The sequence below is a fragment of the Fundulus heteroclitus genome, chromosome 6 (assembly GCF_011125445.2).
Source record: "Fundulus heteroclitus isolate FHET01 chromosome 6, MU-UCD_Fhet_4.1, whole genome shotgun sequence".
Taxonomy (NCBI): domain Eukaryota; kingdom Metazoa; phylum Chordata; class Actinopteri; order Cyprinodontiformes; family Fundulidae; genus Fundulus; species Fundulus heteroclitus.
Genome location: NC_046366.1, coordinates 24,304,565 through 24,320,856, shown reverse-complemented (window position 1 = coordinate 24,320,856; position 16,292 = coordinate 24,304,565). Strand labels below are relative to the sequence as shown.

Below are 16,292 nucleotides of genomic sequence, written 5' to 3'. Positions count from 1 at the left end.
AAAGATATAACTAAAGTTTGCTGCTAGTGGTTTTACCACAATGAGTAAGAACAGGCTTCACTGTGTAACTTCAAACTACTTAAAAAAAATAATAAAAATAAACTGCCTTGTTCTTATGGTAAAAACTTTCCTCTTTAAATATGACAATATTTTCAGTTCAAGTTATTGTCTTCATGGAAGCCCAATAGTGCATTGGCAGAGTATAATCCGATTTGCCAAAATTTTATCTTAATATAGTGTAAATTTTAATTAATCAATTAAATCAATTATCGCCCAGTCCTAACACTACCTATTAAAAGCTTTATCCAAAATTGGAATCCTGGTAAGTGATAACAACTAACAAAGAATCTCTCAAAAAAACTCTGGTCCTATTTCTTTCTTCTGAGGTATTTATTGTCTTCTAATAAACTTGTAAGACGTTTGCTTCTTATGACTGCAGCCATTTTTCAAAGTATACAGTGAGAGCAGCATAGCTACAATGAACGGCTGAAAAACGAAGCTCACTGGATACATAAACACTAGAAGTACGCAGCAAGAGGAAACCGAGGAAAGGAAACAAGCACGTCACATGTGGCATGTGGGACAACCACTAATAAGATGATCCCCTTGGAACTTAAAGCTGAATGAAGATTGTTTCACTATAGCCTTAAGCAATACAAAGTAATGTAAAATAGCATTTTCCCACTGACACATTTACCATGTTTACTAATGATTTTTCACAAGATCCCCACATTGTGTTAGTTATGCAAAATGTTATCGCAGGTGAAGGTTCTGCAGCTTCTGCAGATCCGGCCGTTTCACATTTCAGGACTAATGTGATGATAATGGTCAGTTTGGTGACAAGCCTCTAGGATTGATTGACAGGTGTCGTTACATCAATTTAAAACAGGTACTTAAACCACTTGCATGCCCACTACCAGTTGTATAAAGTCTTTCACTACAGCATGCAAACTGTCTTTTTACAAACATTTGTTGAAGAATATGTTGCTTTCAGGAGCTAAGTTAAGAACAAAGTATGTAATGAGAATATTTCATTCATTCAGATCTAGGATGTGTTATTTTAACCACCAACCATGTGACAGACTGAAAGGCAAAAATTGGTATTTTTCCTCTTTACTCAGTAGGGGAGCCTGTCTTTGTGTCCAAATGTCTTGTTCTTGTGGGGTTGCCAACCAAATGCCCCCCCCCCCCAAAAAAAAAAGAAAGAAAGAAAAGAAAATATTAGATGCAAGGTTGCAGTTAATGTGGGAGTTACAAAAAACATAGCTAAGGCGCTTTGTAGAATTTCAGTAAGGTTGAATGACGCTAAGCAAGTGAACATTTACCAGTCATAGTTTTAAGGACATCTCCCCCTCTCCCCCCCCCCCCCCTTCTTTAATTGTGCTGTTCAGACAATTGTGGAGGAGCGCGATCAGGAAAGGGAGAGGCGTTGGAAGGCAGAACAAGCTGTGCGGAAGCTGACAGAGGAGCTGAAGTGCTGCAGCCTAACAGTCAGCGACGAAAAAGATCTTCAGAGCATGGCTCTGCACACTACAGACAGGTAGGAGGGAAGTGTAGGCGGACATGTATGCTCTGTAAACAAACAGCAGCACAAAAAACGATTTTAAGCTGAAGTGAGGAAAACTGAGGAGAACTAACAATTTGACCCCATAATTAAAGATAATAAACTTATCCAGCCAGATTACCTTACCTGTATTTACTGTGCTGTGAAAAGGTGATTGCCCCCTTACAGACTTCTTCTGTTTTGGTTTTTCGTCGCATGTAAATGTTTCAGATCATCTAACTAATACTAACATTGAAAGAAGAAATCCCAAGTAAATACAAAAAGCAGTTTTCAATTTATTTATTTTTATTCATTGTCGGAAAAAAGCTATCTTAATAAACCTAACCCTATGTCAAGAAGTAATTATACCCTAAACCTAATAACTCCTGCTATCCTTAGTAATGTAGTTGAATGACAGTTAATGACCTAACAAGGGGGTGATTTCTTTTTCCCATCGGACCAGGTTGGCTTTGATAGCTTTTTGTTTCCTTAATGAAGGAAATCCTCATTTGAAAACTACCATTTCTGTTTACTCTGTTTATTCTTATCCTATATTGAAATGTATGTGATGATCTGAAATACTTAAGTGTGACAAGAATCAAACACTTAATTCACAGCACTGTATATTCTTCAGACAGCAACTATCCAAACTGAACCATTTGTAATTTATGCTGTTTCACGAGAGGCTGTGTTGTGTCTACTCTGAACAAATGGGTATCGCTGTCTGGTGCGTTTTCCTTGTTGCATCGTATTCCCATTCAGATCAATTTGCATGATGGTGTAATTATGGGTTTGGGGCACGCATATGTCAGCAGCATTACACAAATCGGTCTCAGCTGTCACCGTGTAGCAGCAAACACAGCTGTTCTGTCACCAGCTACATCCCTCACCAGACAGATTACTGAGAGGTGACTCATCAGTTCTGGGATCAGTCTGCATCAGTGTTTGAGATCTTGCAGTTTGGAGGTGTCTTATTTACATTATCTTATTTTTTTCCCCCCTCAGTGAGTCTTCATTTACATTTCACCTTCAATTATATATTTTGTTTTTAATTAGCAGATTTTGAATTACAGTATTGAAATTAGTGATTGTTTTTCCTAACCTAGTTTTAAAACAGGGTTGAATTAGAAATTCAGCTTGTAACTGTTTGTGCCCTGCACTAACCAGACTGAAGGACCTGCTGCTGAAAGAGAGATCAGGACGCTCCGAGCTGCAGGCTCGCGTTGAGGAGCTTGAGACGAGGTGTCCAGTCTCTAACCCAGCAGGTGGAGCAAGGCCCGGAGCAGCGAAGAACAACACAGGGCTGCGCTGCGAAGGCTGGAGGAAACCGTCTCCCATGGAGACGCTCTCAGGGCTTGCCAGCAGGCTGAAGAGGTATGCATTCTGATTCATTTTATTCAGGAGTAGTTTTCAGGCTGTGTATGGGATATCTTGTCAAGTGATCACAGCATAGTTTTGAGGGATGTTAATGTGACAGACAGACACTAATATTGGATAATTAAGTGGAAGAAAAATGCTAAGTGGTCTTTAAATAAAAATACAAATCTGAGAAATCTTGGATTTGTGTTCAGCACACCTATATCAATACGTTTTCTACTGATTTTCCGTTTTGAACCCAAAGGGGTGGATATGGCCTGAAGGCAATAAAAAGCCCGGGTCTGGTCTGAACCATGACATCCTCATGAGCTTAGTAGCCTCTTTAGTAGTAGGATTGTTCTGTATTTAACGCCATTCATCTTTCCATTAACTCTGACCAGCTTTCTGCTGAAGGAAATCATCCTCACATCATGATACTCTCACCAGCATGTTCATGGTTACCGGTTTAGGAAGATGTGCAGGATTGGTTTTTCACCACACGTATTTTGCATTTGGAGAAAAAAAGCAAAAATTTGGTCTTAGCCACTTTTCTGTGTCCATGTCCATAGCTTTTCCAGACTGCATATAATATATTTCTCATGGTTTTCTTTTAACAATGACCTCCTTCTTTTTACTCTTCTATGAAAGCCAGATAAGCAGACTGCACAAATAATAGTTGTCAGCAGATTATCCCTCCTGAGCTGTGAATTTCTGTACCACTTCCAAAGACAACACGGTCCTGGTAATTCCTCTGATTAAAGCTGTCGTTGCTCACCTTGTCAGTTTAGGTGGATGATGATATCTTGCTAGGTTTGCTAGGGTGTCATGTACTCTCTTCATTGTTCAAAGCTTGGAATATTGTTTTATAGCCTAACTCTGCTTTAAACCTCTCCGCTATTGTTCACTAATCAACAGAACAGTGGGATTAATACTGATTGTTTTGGACACAGATGGACTCTGTTTTATTAATAAGCAGACCTTCTGAAGGTAAATAGCTGCACAGGATTTTATTTTGTGGTATTGGAGGACGGGGCTAAATGAAAATGATTTACAAAGTTAAAGCTGCAGTAGGAAGTTCTGAGAAAACTGTGGTCTTATCCCGGAAGTTTGAACAAGGACACCTTACAAGTCCCTCCCCCACAGCAGAGCCTGCTGTGAATACACACAGGGCCACCGATGACAGCAGATAGACAGCTATCACTAGTGACACTGTTACCGTCGCTATCTTGGTTGTGTAGTTTTTAAAAATATAAATCAAGCAGAGATACCTGCCAAGCAGAAATTTGGATAACTCTGGATTGGTTCTAAATCCTTTCAGGAGACTCAGCTCCCTCCACGTCTGAAAAGCTGCTCCAATGTTTATTGCGTTTTGTTTCGAGTTTGGTCTAATTCTTTCATTTTAGCTTCCTTTTTGTCGTCGGTTTTCTCCCGCTTACTTATCTTTGTTTTTTGAGAAGGTGCTCTACAAAAAATTGCCAATTTTCCCGTAACGTTAGGTTGTTCCTACACCATTTCTCCGCACGGCTACAGCCCACTGGCAATCGTGAGTTAGAGTGACAGCATGCACTGTGCTGGGGGAGCGCATAGGCGGAGTGATTGATACTGCTGACACATTCCTCCTGGCCCTGATTAGTTGTTTCTGATTGGGAACGGTTTATTTCTGCAAATTGATGTAGGACCACTGGGAGGAACCAGACGGGCTTTATTTTTTCACAGATTATCTGTTTTATACTTTACTTTCAGGACATAATGACAGTTTTAACAAAAATGTGAAAAATAAACATATTTACATAAGTATCTTACTGCAGCTTTAAGGATTGTTATTAGTAAAAAATATTGGAAGACTTCTTTGTATCACAAAAAATCCTTGTAAAATACACTGAAGTGTGTGGTTGTAGTATAAGAAAATGTAAAATATTTCAATTAATATGAATTCTTGCTCAATGGAGGTTGAACTGTACAATTTTAATTGTACAAGTGAGGTATTTCACTGCGTCAGCCCACAGATTGGGTGAAAATGTAGAATTTAGAATAATTTTCCAGCAAAGGTCACAGGATGCTGCTGAATATGTGTTGACGTTCCTCAGATGAAACGTCACCAGGAGCTGGAGAACAAGGCAGCAGCTCTGAGGAGAGAGCTGGACATCCAGAGAGTCTCAGTTCGACAGCACAAAGACAAAATCCAGCAGCTACATGAACTGTTGGCATCCAGAGAGCAGGAGCACAGGTACACCTGAAGGAAGTATTGCAACTTGTCAGAGCCTCTCACTTTTTAAAACCCTTATAACCCTTTTTTAAATTATTGATTCTTATCCTATAATACATATGACCAAAAATATCTCTAGAAAAAATAAGTTCAGCTAAAATGACCTTTTTCTCATTTTTACTTTGCACATCAGCTTTGTAAAAGCTGATGTGCAAATTTTAAGTTCTCGTGTTTTTTTTTTATTTAGTTAGATTTTTTTCTAGGGAAAAGACTGTAAACAATTTTACTATTTCAAAATCAATCAGGACACCCTCTAGCCAAAGGCTAATTCACTTCCTATTTATCATTAGCTGCAAAATAAGACAAAACACATTAAATTAAATTAAAACACAACTGAAATACAATTGCAAGGGCAGAAAATGTTATATAAAGGTGGTGATCAATGTTAGCTGGTCACAGGATTAGGCAGTTAACACATGTCAGCTTTATAAGATAGCATATTCTTTTATAGTTGTATATATCTCTTTTTTCTAGATTTTACAATGATGCCACTTTATTGGCTTTTGATCTAAAACTTTCATGTTTTTTTTTACAACACACAGATATTCATGCTTATTCAGATATTTTTGGATGTCCCTCTGAACTGACTGATTGTGTATCTGATGAGGAAATTAAATTCCACCAATTTCGCAAAAATTTAGAAAATGTTCTTTAATCACTTTGAGGCTCATACCTTTTGCTTGTTCAACATCTCTGCAGGCTGCTGTGAGATTTTTACATTTCACTATATAACGGCATCACTTGCTTACAACTGAACATGTTTACAACGTTTAGTTAATACAAATATACAGTTAGGCCCATAAACATTTTGACTGTAACACAATTTTTGTTATTTTAGCTGCTTATGAAAACATATTCAGGATACAATTATATAATCAATATGGACTTAAAGTGCAGACTCTCCGCTGTAATTTGAGAGTATTCACATCTAAATTGGAGCAAGGGTTTATGAATTACGGTTCTTTAATACATACTCTTTTTCAAGGGACCAAAAGTAATTGGACAATTGACTGAGAAGACTGCAAAATAAATAAAAAGGCTGCATGGGCTTTTCGTCGTTAACCTGACATCAATTAAGCAGTTAAAAGGTCTGGAGTTAAGTTGATTCCAGCTGTGGTGTCTGCATTTGGAAGTTATTGCTGTGAACACACAACATGTGATCAAAGGAGCTCAATGGAGGTAAAACAGACCATCCTCAGGCAGAAAAAAATAGGAAATCCATCATAGAGATAGCAGAAACATTAGGAGTGGCCAAATTAACAATTTGGTACGTTCTGAGGAAAAATAAGAGCGCTCTGGTGAGCTTGTGAACTCAAAGAGGCCTGGACGTCTACGGGAGACAACAGTGGTGGATGATCGCAGAATCCTTTCCATGGTGAAGAAAAACCCTTCACAGCATCAACTCAAGTGAAGAACACTCTCCAGGAAGTAGATGCATCAGTATCTAAATGTACCATAAAAAGAGTAAATACAAAAGATTCACCACTGGGTGCAAACCATTTATCAGCCTCAAAAATTTAATTGAAAAATTGACTTTGCCAAAAAACACCAGAAGAAACCAGCCCAGTTCTGGAAAAGTATTCTTTGGACAGATGAGACTAAGATCAACCTGTACCAGTTTGAAGGAAAGAAGAAAGTTTGGAGAAGAATTGGAACAGTTCATGATTCAAAACACACTGCATCTCCTGTATAACATGGTGGAGGCAGTGTGATGGCATGGGCATGCATGGCTTCCAATTGCTTCCAATAACTTCTGTTTATTGATGATGTGACAAAAGACAGAAGCAGCCGGATGAATTCTGAAGTGTATAGGGATATAATTTCTGCTTAGATTCATCCAAATGCAGCAAAGTTGATTGGATGGTGCTTCACACTACAGATGGACAATGATCCAAAACATAGAGTAAAAGCAAATCTGGTTTGTGGAATATTCTGCAATGGCCGAGTTAATCACCAGATCTCAACCCAGTCGAGAATGCATTTAATTTGCTCAAGACGAAACTTAAGGCAGAAAGACACACAAACAAGCACCAAGTGAAGACAGCTGGAGTAAAGGCCTGGAAAAGCATCCCTAAGGAGGAAACCTAACATTTGGTGATGTCCATGGGTTCCAGACTTCAGGCAGTCATTGCCTGCAAAGGATTCTCAACAAAATACTGAAAAGTAACATTTTACTTAGAGTTATGTTTATTTGTCCAATTACTTTTGAGCCCCTGAAATGAGGAGCTTTTGTATAACAATAACTACAATTCCTACATGTTAAATCATATGTTTGTTAAATCCCATGTATTAAACCTTAAAGTCTGCACTTCATTTACATTGTAGTTGTTTCATTTCAAATCCAATGTGGTGGCATGCAGACCAAATCATGGAGATTGTGTCACTGTCCAAATATATCTGGGCCTAACTGTATATATACAGGGTGTCCTAAAATGGATTCTTACACCCATTTTACAGTATTGAAAAGAGATTGCTCTCTATTTTTAAAAATAGGAATAAAGGTAATGAAGCATGATTAAAATTTATCTGGTAACCCTATGAATTTCATTTTAATTTTTAAGTTTTATGTTATTTAAGTCTAAAGTAAAGGACATAGGATGTCGGAGTGATGTACACATGTCAATGTTCTGTTGTCTTCCGATTCTCATCAGAAAACAGCTGGAGCTGCGGTTACAGCCCGGCGGGGCAGATTTCCAGCAGGCAGTGTCAAAGGAAGTAGCAGCAGTGGAACAGAGACATAAGCAGAGGGAGGCGGAACTGCAGGAGAAGCTGTCAGAGGGAAGGAAACAGTACGCTGCTCTTGAGGATGAGTTCCGCATGGCGCTAACCATTGAGGCGACCCGCTTCTCTGAGGTCTGGTTTTACTGAGATGCCATCATAAATACAGTATTTCTTGGTCAACATAACCTGCATTTCTAGAGCCACATATGGCTTTTTGTAACTATTCCCAAAAATAATACTGGAAATCAGTTGGTTTTTAAATATAAAGAAGGGTTAAAAGGCTGGCGTGAGCAGGCCCACAATCTGATTTTATGCAAAAGCTGTGTAGAGTTGCAAAAATAAAATGACATGGTTTGCAGTATGTAATATTTTTTCTGCAGTTCTACAGTAATTAGCCTGCACACTGTTTGCTTTTTTCACTAAACAGGGAACGTATTATTATTTTTTATATATTTTTTTTCCCAAGAATGGAAATAAATTGTCTGGTTTTATTCTCAACTAAACGATTCTCCCTCGTTGTAAAATTATGACAAAATGAGTTTTCTTTGTTCTAAAAAGAGAAATAAGTCACAGTAAAGCAAGTTATAAAGGAGATGAAACCAGATGTTTATGGAACTGTTAAAAAAATTACACGTTAGCTTTTTTTCTCAATGTCTAATATCTCTAATCATTTCATATTTGTTTTTATTTTTACTTCAAATTAGGGCTAGACAATTAATCGCATTTGCAATATAATCACAATTTTAAGAATCACAATTTCCAGATTGCAGAGGTATGCAATTTCTGGCTACAAGACATGTCCTTTAGTTGTCAGAATTATGTTTAAAGTGGGTTTGCCTTCATATGGAAGGGAAGAGAGTTGCAGCAGTGAGATAATCTAATTTTATTGCTTGTTTTAGAGATTATATAATCAATACTTTTTAGGAATCTCACCATAGCATTAAGTATCGGTCACGATGATTAATACATACACTTGTTTGTTGGTTGCATTTTGCACTATATGTTCAACAAGGATTGATGTCCAACTCAACAAGCTATTCTCTTGAATAAGACTATTCTGATTAATAAAAAAAAAAACGGTACAATTTTTTTTAAAATAGTCCTTGTTTACAAACATCTTTGTCTACAGGCCATTTTTGTTGCTTAATGATTAATGCAGAGAAATGTGAAAAATAAATGGCCATTATGGGTAAAATATATTGCAGTTTAGATTTTTGGCAAAATCGCACAGCGCTATTTGAAGACCCTGTGAAGATGCAAGTTGAAGGAAGGTTTTATTATCCACAATAAAACTAGGCCTGTATAAGCAGGGACCTTTAGGACAGACCTCTGATCACTCTGCCCCCTAACCTGACTTTACCGCAGTCATATCTGGAGGAATGGCAAAATAGTCCTCCAAACTGTTGTAAGAAGCTTGTGGAAGGAAATTCAAAACATTTGATTCAACAAATATTTGTTAATAGAATATTCTACAAAGTACTAAGGAAATGTATGGAACCTTCTAAATTTGAAGAAAAAAAATTCCTGTCATTATTCTGACATTTAGCAAATAGACCCAATCTGTATAGTCTGATTGAATTTGACTTTGAAAAGTGCCTTGAGATGACATGTATCATGAATTGGCACTATATAAATAAAGTTAAATGGAAGAGATGGAATTTAAGTAACTGATATGAAACAGGAAACGATTAGTTGTATTTAATGTCACACCTCGACCAATCTATAATGTGGGTCTGCACTGGTGTGGTTCAGTAAATCTTTTACACAAGAGCCATAAACTTTGATCTTTTTTTTTCTCTTTGCCTCAAGTAGAGAAGTTCAAGTAACTACTTTTCTAGTTCTAGCGAAGCGTCTTCAGTAATGTTTACGTTGCTCCTGGCGGAGAACCTACCATCGCTAGTGAAACAGACACCAGGTTACTTGCTGTACTCTACCTGAAGCAGAGACTGAGCCCCAAGAATTTTATTATTTGAAAGTAAATATTGTAGCAGCGTATATGAAATACTCCCTTATATAAAAATAAAACTTGCATAAAATTATGGAAAATGTTAGAGTATTCCTAGAGCCTTTCTGACATCCTAAATATTAGACTACAGTTTCTGTGCTTGAGCTGTAAATTATTACTTTGTATGTTTCAAAAGAAGTGATTGAACTGTACTGACCTCGGTTTTTAAGACTGAAGACCTAAGCTCAGACTCAGTTGGGATCACTTGTTTCAGGACAAGTAGTCTTTGATTGCTGCTGGAGGGAAGCTTTAGAAAAGGACTATATTTGAATCCGTTCATACTTTTGTTCAGGCTCTGAACAAAATGCAATCTTTTTTCCTGATTGCCACCACTTGCACAATTTTGTCCTTGACGTCATTCAAACTGTTCACCTTCAGGAAAAGCCTGAATAAGAAACAGATTGCCAAACGCGTTTCTGAAACGTTGCTTTGTGTAAATCGACGAATGTAGAAACTGCCTTTGTTGGGCACAATTTGAGAGTGGGTGAAATGTCAAGTCTGGTAAAGCTTAAATAAAAAAACTTCTATGGTGTTTAAACTCTTGACTTTTCCTCCTCAGGTGAAAGATGCTTGTGATCATATGACTGCAGAGCTGATGGAGCTTAAGGCGACCCTTGCTCAGTCCCAGCAAAGAGAGAGGAAATCAGGCCCTCTGGTGCAGGAACTCACCGCTATGGTCAAAGAACAGAAAACCCGAATCTCTGGGCTCATCAAAGCCAAGAAAGATGCTGTCACAGAGCTCAAGGTGTGAAGCAAAATGGTTATTTTTATTTATGTACTGTAACAGCATTGCCTGATTACATTTTACGTTTTGGACAAGCAGGTGGTGTAGCATCTAGAATAATGATTACTTTCTGATATGAATACTCAACGATCCTGCTGCGTTACCATCTGCCAGTCTTGACAGATAGATACTGATCATTAATCCAGTCTGTGTCTGTTCTTCTGCCAGAACCATGTGCATTCCCTTGAAGCAGAGGTGGAGCAAAGCCAGCGTTTAGGGCTGCAGCTCGAGATGCTTAAGAAAGAAAAGGCACGACTCGTGTCTCAGCTCACGGCTCAGGAGTCGATCATTGAGGGCCTCAGGGCTGAGAGGAGGATCTGGGGCCAGGAGCTCGCTCAGCAGGGTGAGGGAGAGCCACAAAAATACTTGGGATGCACTTTCAGTTCACAGCGGAGACGCTGAAATGCAGTTTTAGTCTTTATTTACTAGTAGCCCTTGTAAAAAGTTTTATAGCGCTAATGTGGAGATTTCACAGAGGCTATTGCCATCTAGTGGTCATTTCAGAGACTGCTGCCTACACAGAGAAAGAGTTTTACTTTTGAGCCATTCTTTCTTGATTTACTGTACAGTACCACACTCACATCATAGTTCTTTGTATTTTTCCCTTTTAAGAAAACAAGACAAATACTTGTTCTGCACACCACAGATCTGGCCTTAATGGAAGAGTGGGGGAGAAAAGCCATTATTGAAAGTACCTGTACTAATTCATGTCTAAAGTTTGTTGTAGCCCACACTGAGGACACTGCAAACATGTGAAAGAAGGTGCTGTGGTCAAATGGGACCAAAATCTAACTTTATAGGACTTACAGTTCACAATTTTGTGTTACTCTATATTAATGTGTTTGTAACGTGGCATTTGCAAAACAGATGAAACAATAAAATCAAAGTAATATGAGATGTATCGTATTTTTCGGACTAAAGGCGCACTTAAAATCCTTAATTTTTCTCAAATATTTATGGTGCGTCTTATAATCCTTATATGTGATTACCGTTGTGCCTACTGGACTATTTTATTTTGTAAAATGCGGTACACTGTCTCTCTACCTGAACGGACCCCTGAGCTGTCTACAAAACTGCCTGACGGTAATGTTGAAACTTGAAATGCATTCATGTAAAAGCCCCCACATACTCGGGCGTGCTTTACTCTATGGAGGTCTGCATGTACTTAAGGTATACTCAAGGCAGACTCTATGCATACAGGTACGTGCAGAGCTAAATTTTTACAACTGCTTACGCGGTTTCACACTATAAACTTCTCGGTGGTAAGAAGTCTTTACATCGAAATGTGTTATATGTGACACCGAGCTTGATACACTGAGCTGCTAGTAACAATAAACCTACACTGCAAAATCGGAACTAAAAATAAGTAACATTTTCTCGAAATGAGTGTATTTTCCTTGATTTGAGCAGATAAATAAGTTTGTCTGCCAATGGAATGAGTGTTTGACACTTAAAATAAGATAATTAGATATACTGCACTTGAAATAAGATGGAGTTAAGTTGTTCCTAATTTAAGTACAAAAATCTTATTCCATTGGCAGATAATCTTATTTACCTGCTCAAAGTAAGGACAAACACATTCATTTTAAGAAGATTTTACTTACTTTTAGTTACCTTTTTGCAATGTAGTAAGTTAATTCATTATAAAAATTACATTTATTTTGGCCTTATGTTATAAACAGGGCAGTGTAGTCCAATTACTCTGTACTCCCGACAGAGACGGATAGCTCTCCCTCTCAGGAGAGAGCTGTATACGTGAAGGAGCGGAGTAATATTACACACATGGGAAAAATATTAATGTGCCTTTATGATCAGGTATGCCTTATGTGTGAACAAAGACACACATGGACATGTTAATTTACAGTGCGCCTTATAATCCGGTGCGCCTTACGGTCTGAAAAATGCAGTAATTAAATTTTTCCTTTTATTTTTTTTTCCCAGGTGCATCATTGGCTCAGGATCGTGGCCGTTTGGAGGCCAGGATAGAGGTGCTGACTGCTGAGCTGGAGACTCAGAGAAAACAGAACGACAGAGACCACGATGCCCTTAGAATCAAAACCAAAATCATGGATGACCAGACTGAGACCATTCGCAAACTGAAAGAGGTGCTTTGATATGTGGTAGTTGTACTTTTTTTCTTATGTTTTAAAAAAAAGATGATTGGGCTATTTTACTAAAATCTCTACTCTTCCAGCAGAGTGTTTTCACATTCCAGTAAGCTACCTCATCTTTTTGAAAAGCCAAAGAAAAATCAACATTGTGTTTGGTGCTTGTTTTCCTGCTTCTGCAAAATAGCCTTCAGCAAGACTCTCTGGGCCCATTTTCATCCATTACCTTCCTGCTGTTCAGTCCTTGCAGGAACGTGACAATCTGATCCGCAGCATGAAGGAGGACGCTGTGCAGACCCAAAAAAAGTTTCAGCAGCAGCTGGAGGATGAAACAGGCCAGCAGGCTGAGCTGAAGGACCAGCTGGCACATCTTAGCCTGCGTAAAGAGGAGCTGAAACAGCAGCTGGAAGACAAGGAAGCAGAGCTTGAGGATGTCAAAAGGGTTTATAGGTAAATTTAAACACGGGGAAAAAATGTCTGATAATATTGAAAAAATGAGGGGAAATGCACAGGATTTGATCACCACCGTTGCTAAATCAAGTATATATTGAAATGAAAATAACGTTTATTTGTATGTAAAAAGCTTATTTAATATATTCAGCTGAAACAGAAAACGTTACATCCCAAATGATTATTTTTGTCTGGTGACTGCTTCTCATGTTAGACACAGGGATACCTGTGTTTTGTAATTTGTGACTGAAGCAATTTCTATTTTCTGTTTGTGTCTCATCCTTTATCAGTGACTCAAATAAGAAGTGGCAGGAGAAAGCAGAGCTGCTAACTCGTCTTGAAAGCCAAGTGAAGCGTATGAAGGAAAATTTTGACTCCAAGGAGCGCCTGCTGCTGGAAGAAAGAGACAAAGCATCAGAAGCACACAAGTAACAGCAGCAGATTTTTGTTCCGTTCTGGGTCTGCATTTATCAAGCACTTTTTTGTATAATTTATTTTATATGTATTAGTGGTCAGATGTTTTTTTAATGTTTCAATACATAATTTAATAGAACTGTGTGATGAAATATTTTTATTTTTCTCAATAATTTTTATTGTAATAATAAGGGGGCAAGCATAGATAAAGTATCTTCACAAAGACAGAATTTCATGATTGTTTTTGTTTCTTTATTACAGTGTGTAAAATATATTCTGCTGGAAACAAAATGGAGAATATTGTGACATGAAACATAATTTGTCTGTTGCTACTGAACTAGGAAGTCAAACAGTTGTATTTGACACGATGGATTTTTAATTTTAAACATTACATCTTGTACACATTTGTATGACATGCTTCATTTAGTATCATTGCTTCTTATGCAGAGCTGCAGTTGACAAGTTGCGCTGTGTGGATGATGCTTTTCGTCGACAACTGGAGTCTGTCCAGGCTGCGCATCAAGCTGAGCTGCTGCAGCAGGCTAATGAAAAGGAAAAACGCATAGAACAGGCCAATTTAAAGGTAATATATGGATTTTTCCTTGTACATAAATAGTCTTTTTTCAGGTTTGCGAAGAAGAACAGCTGCAGCTTGCCATTGCCTTGATTTGTGAAAGGTAAAAACACAAAACTGATACAAAAGCCTGCGATAGACTGGCGACCTGTCCAGGGTGTACCCCGCCTCTCGCCCATTGACAGCTGGAGATAGGCACCAGCATCCCTCGCGACCCCACAAGGATAGACGTGTTAGAAAGTGGATGCATGGATGATACAAAAGCTTAAAAAAAAATTCATTCTTTTTTTTTTAAGTATGAAGGATTTTATACCTTAATCCAGATGTTTTTGTCAAGGTTTCAGTTTCTAACTGTTTATACTTTGCTCTGACTTTAGATATCAGCAAATTTAAGCCAGTGGCCATTTTCTTGTAGCCATGTCTTGACTTATGAAGATCAACACCCATGTGCCATACTTGAATATGTTCTCTTGTACTTCCTTTTGAAGAGTACCTCAGAGAAATGAGCCTTTTTTCATGTCCCATTCATACTTTATGAAGATAGTCATTGATTACTAATTAGTTCCTGAGTGCTTTGAGCATCTTAAAAAGTGGCTTAAATTACAAAGAGTTTGGTGACATTTATTTTATAAGAATTGCTAGGTTTGTTAGCAATATAGCAGAATTTATTTGTAAAAAAAAAAAAAAGTCTCATGATTTTTTTTCTCTAATAATTGCACTCATTCTGTTTTGTTTTTTTGGCACCTTTGATTAACACTTTTTTATCAAAGGTGTCAAAGGTGCCAGTAATTTAGGAGGATTTAACTACAACAAGTTCAAGTACATGTCAACACTTTACTTAATGTTGGATTTATGTTCATTAGATGTTATAATAAAAATTGTGTCCCAGCACCCCATTCTCTTCTGCCATACTGAAAATAAAGATTCAACAACTGAAATTATGGTACAGAGGACTGCAATTTAGTTTTTGTTTTTAAATTAATCTTCTGTGTGGTTCTTTTTCAGGTATATGAGGTAGAGGAGGAGATGCGTCAACTCCTGGAGGAGACGGAGGCTAACAAGAGAGTCATGGAGGAAAAAATGAAGCGCCTTACCAATGTCCTAAAAGACTTTAACACATAAAATATTGATATGACCACTTTTTATTCTAAATTTATTTTTACATGTAAATGTTTTTGTATATCTTAATAAAGTCTTCATTGTCTTTTATACGGTTTGTAAAAAAAATTGTTTTAAGTAACAATAGTATATAGGACAACGGTTTGATTTAAACTTTGTTTTATTGTTGCAATTCTGTTCATTCATATAACACCATTTTACAACAAATGCTACTAGAGGAAACTGAAACAACATCACATGTTCCAGAATCAACTGAAGACATCCCAGGCCCAAGTGATGCAAAGTTGCCAAAGAGAACCCTCGGAAGCTTTTTTTAAGAGGGTAACAATAAGTGACGTATTGGTACCATCTCCCAGAGAGAAAATTGCGGCAGAGTTAAACAGCCTGGATTGTCCTTCAGCCGATAGTGAGAGTGGTCCCCTCACTTGAGGGCTTTTTTCTAGATGACCAAGCCCAATTCATATATTCAGTTATATAGTTTGGTCCAAATTCACTTCAAATCAATGTATTTTTGTACAGTACAATCCAGTTATATTGTTGAACTTTTTATTGACTATTATTATATGGCTATAAAAGAATGTGCCCTGGTAAAATGAAACACAATTTTTCTTGGCATATATGCAAAACATTTTGTGTGGTGTGTAATATATATGTAAATACGTATTAAAGATAAAAAATATTTCTAATTTACTTTTTTGTATATTTCTACTGAATGTTTTCATTGAGAGCAAATCAGAACCAGATTCCAAATCACTTGTATGAACCAACTGGGTGATTAAAGCTCATTCGGATATAAAAGTCAGTAAGTACAAAAGCCACTAAGTTGAGTCACGTAAAGCCAAGACCATTTGTATCAGGCACTTGACTTTGCAGAAAGTTTACCAAGAGATCAACAGCATAAAAGGATGGAACATCTTTCCTAACAAGCACTTTTTGGTAAATGTTTGTTTTA

At 37.5% G+C, this 16,292-nt stretch overlaps 1 protein-coding gene across 1 annotated transcript; it reads left to right on the top strand.

Moving 5' to 3' along the window:
• Nucleotides 1-2,798: 2,798 nt before the first annotated feature.
• On the top strand, nucleotides 2,799-16,026 carry LOC118563458 (leucine-rich repeat and coiled-coil domain-containing protein 1-like). Its single transcript, XM_036138383.1, has 10 exons — nucleotides 2,799-2,917; nucleotides 4,987-5,126; nucleotides 7,817-8,018; nucleotides 10,451-10,636; nucleotides 10,844-11,018; nucleotides 12,617-12,780; nucleotides 13,025-13,233; nucleotides 13,524-13,661; nucleotides 14,095-14,230; nucleotides 15,227-16,026. The coding sequence occupies exons 2-10, from the start codon at nucleotides 4,987-4,989 to the stop codon at nucleotides 15,341-15,343; spliced, it is 1,467 nt and encodes a 488-aa protein (XP_035994276.1). The 5' UTR covers nucleotides 2,799-2,917; the 3' UTR covers nucleotides 15,344-16,026.
• Nucleotides 16,027-16,292: the final 266 nt, after the last annotated feature.

Excerpts from the sequence above, each read along its gene's own strand:
- LOC118563458 (XM_036138383.1), top strand. The coding sequence starts at position 4,987 with ATGAAACGTCACCAGGAGCTGGAGAACAAGGCAGCAGCTCTGAGGAGA. Across the intron at positions 5,127-7,816 it reads TCCAGAGAGCAGGAGCACAG|AAAACAGCTGGAGCTGCGGT; the intron begins GTACACCTGAAG and ends GATTCTCATCAG. Across the intron at positions 8,019-10,450 it reads AGGCGACCCGCTTCTCTGAG|GTGAAAGATGCTTGTGATCA; the intron begins GTCTGGTTTTAC and ends TTTCCTCCTCAG.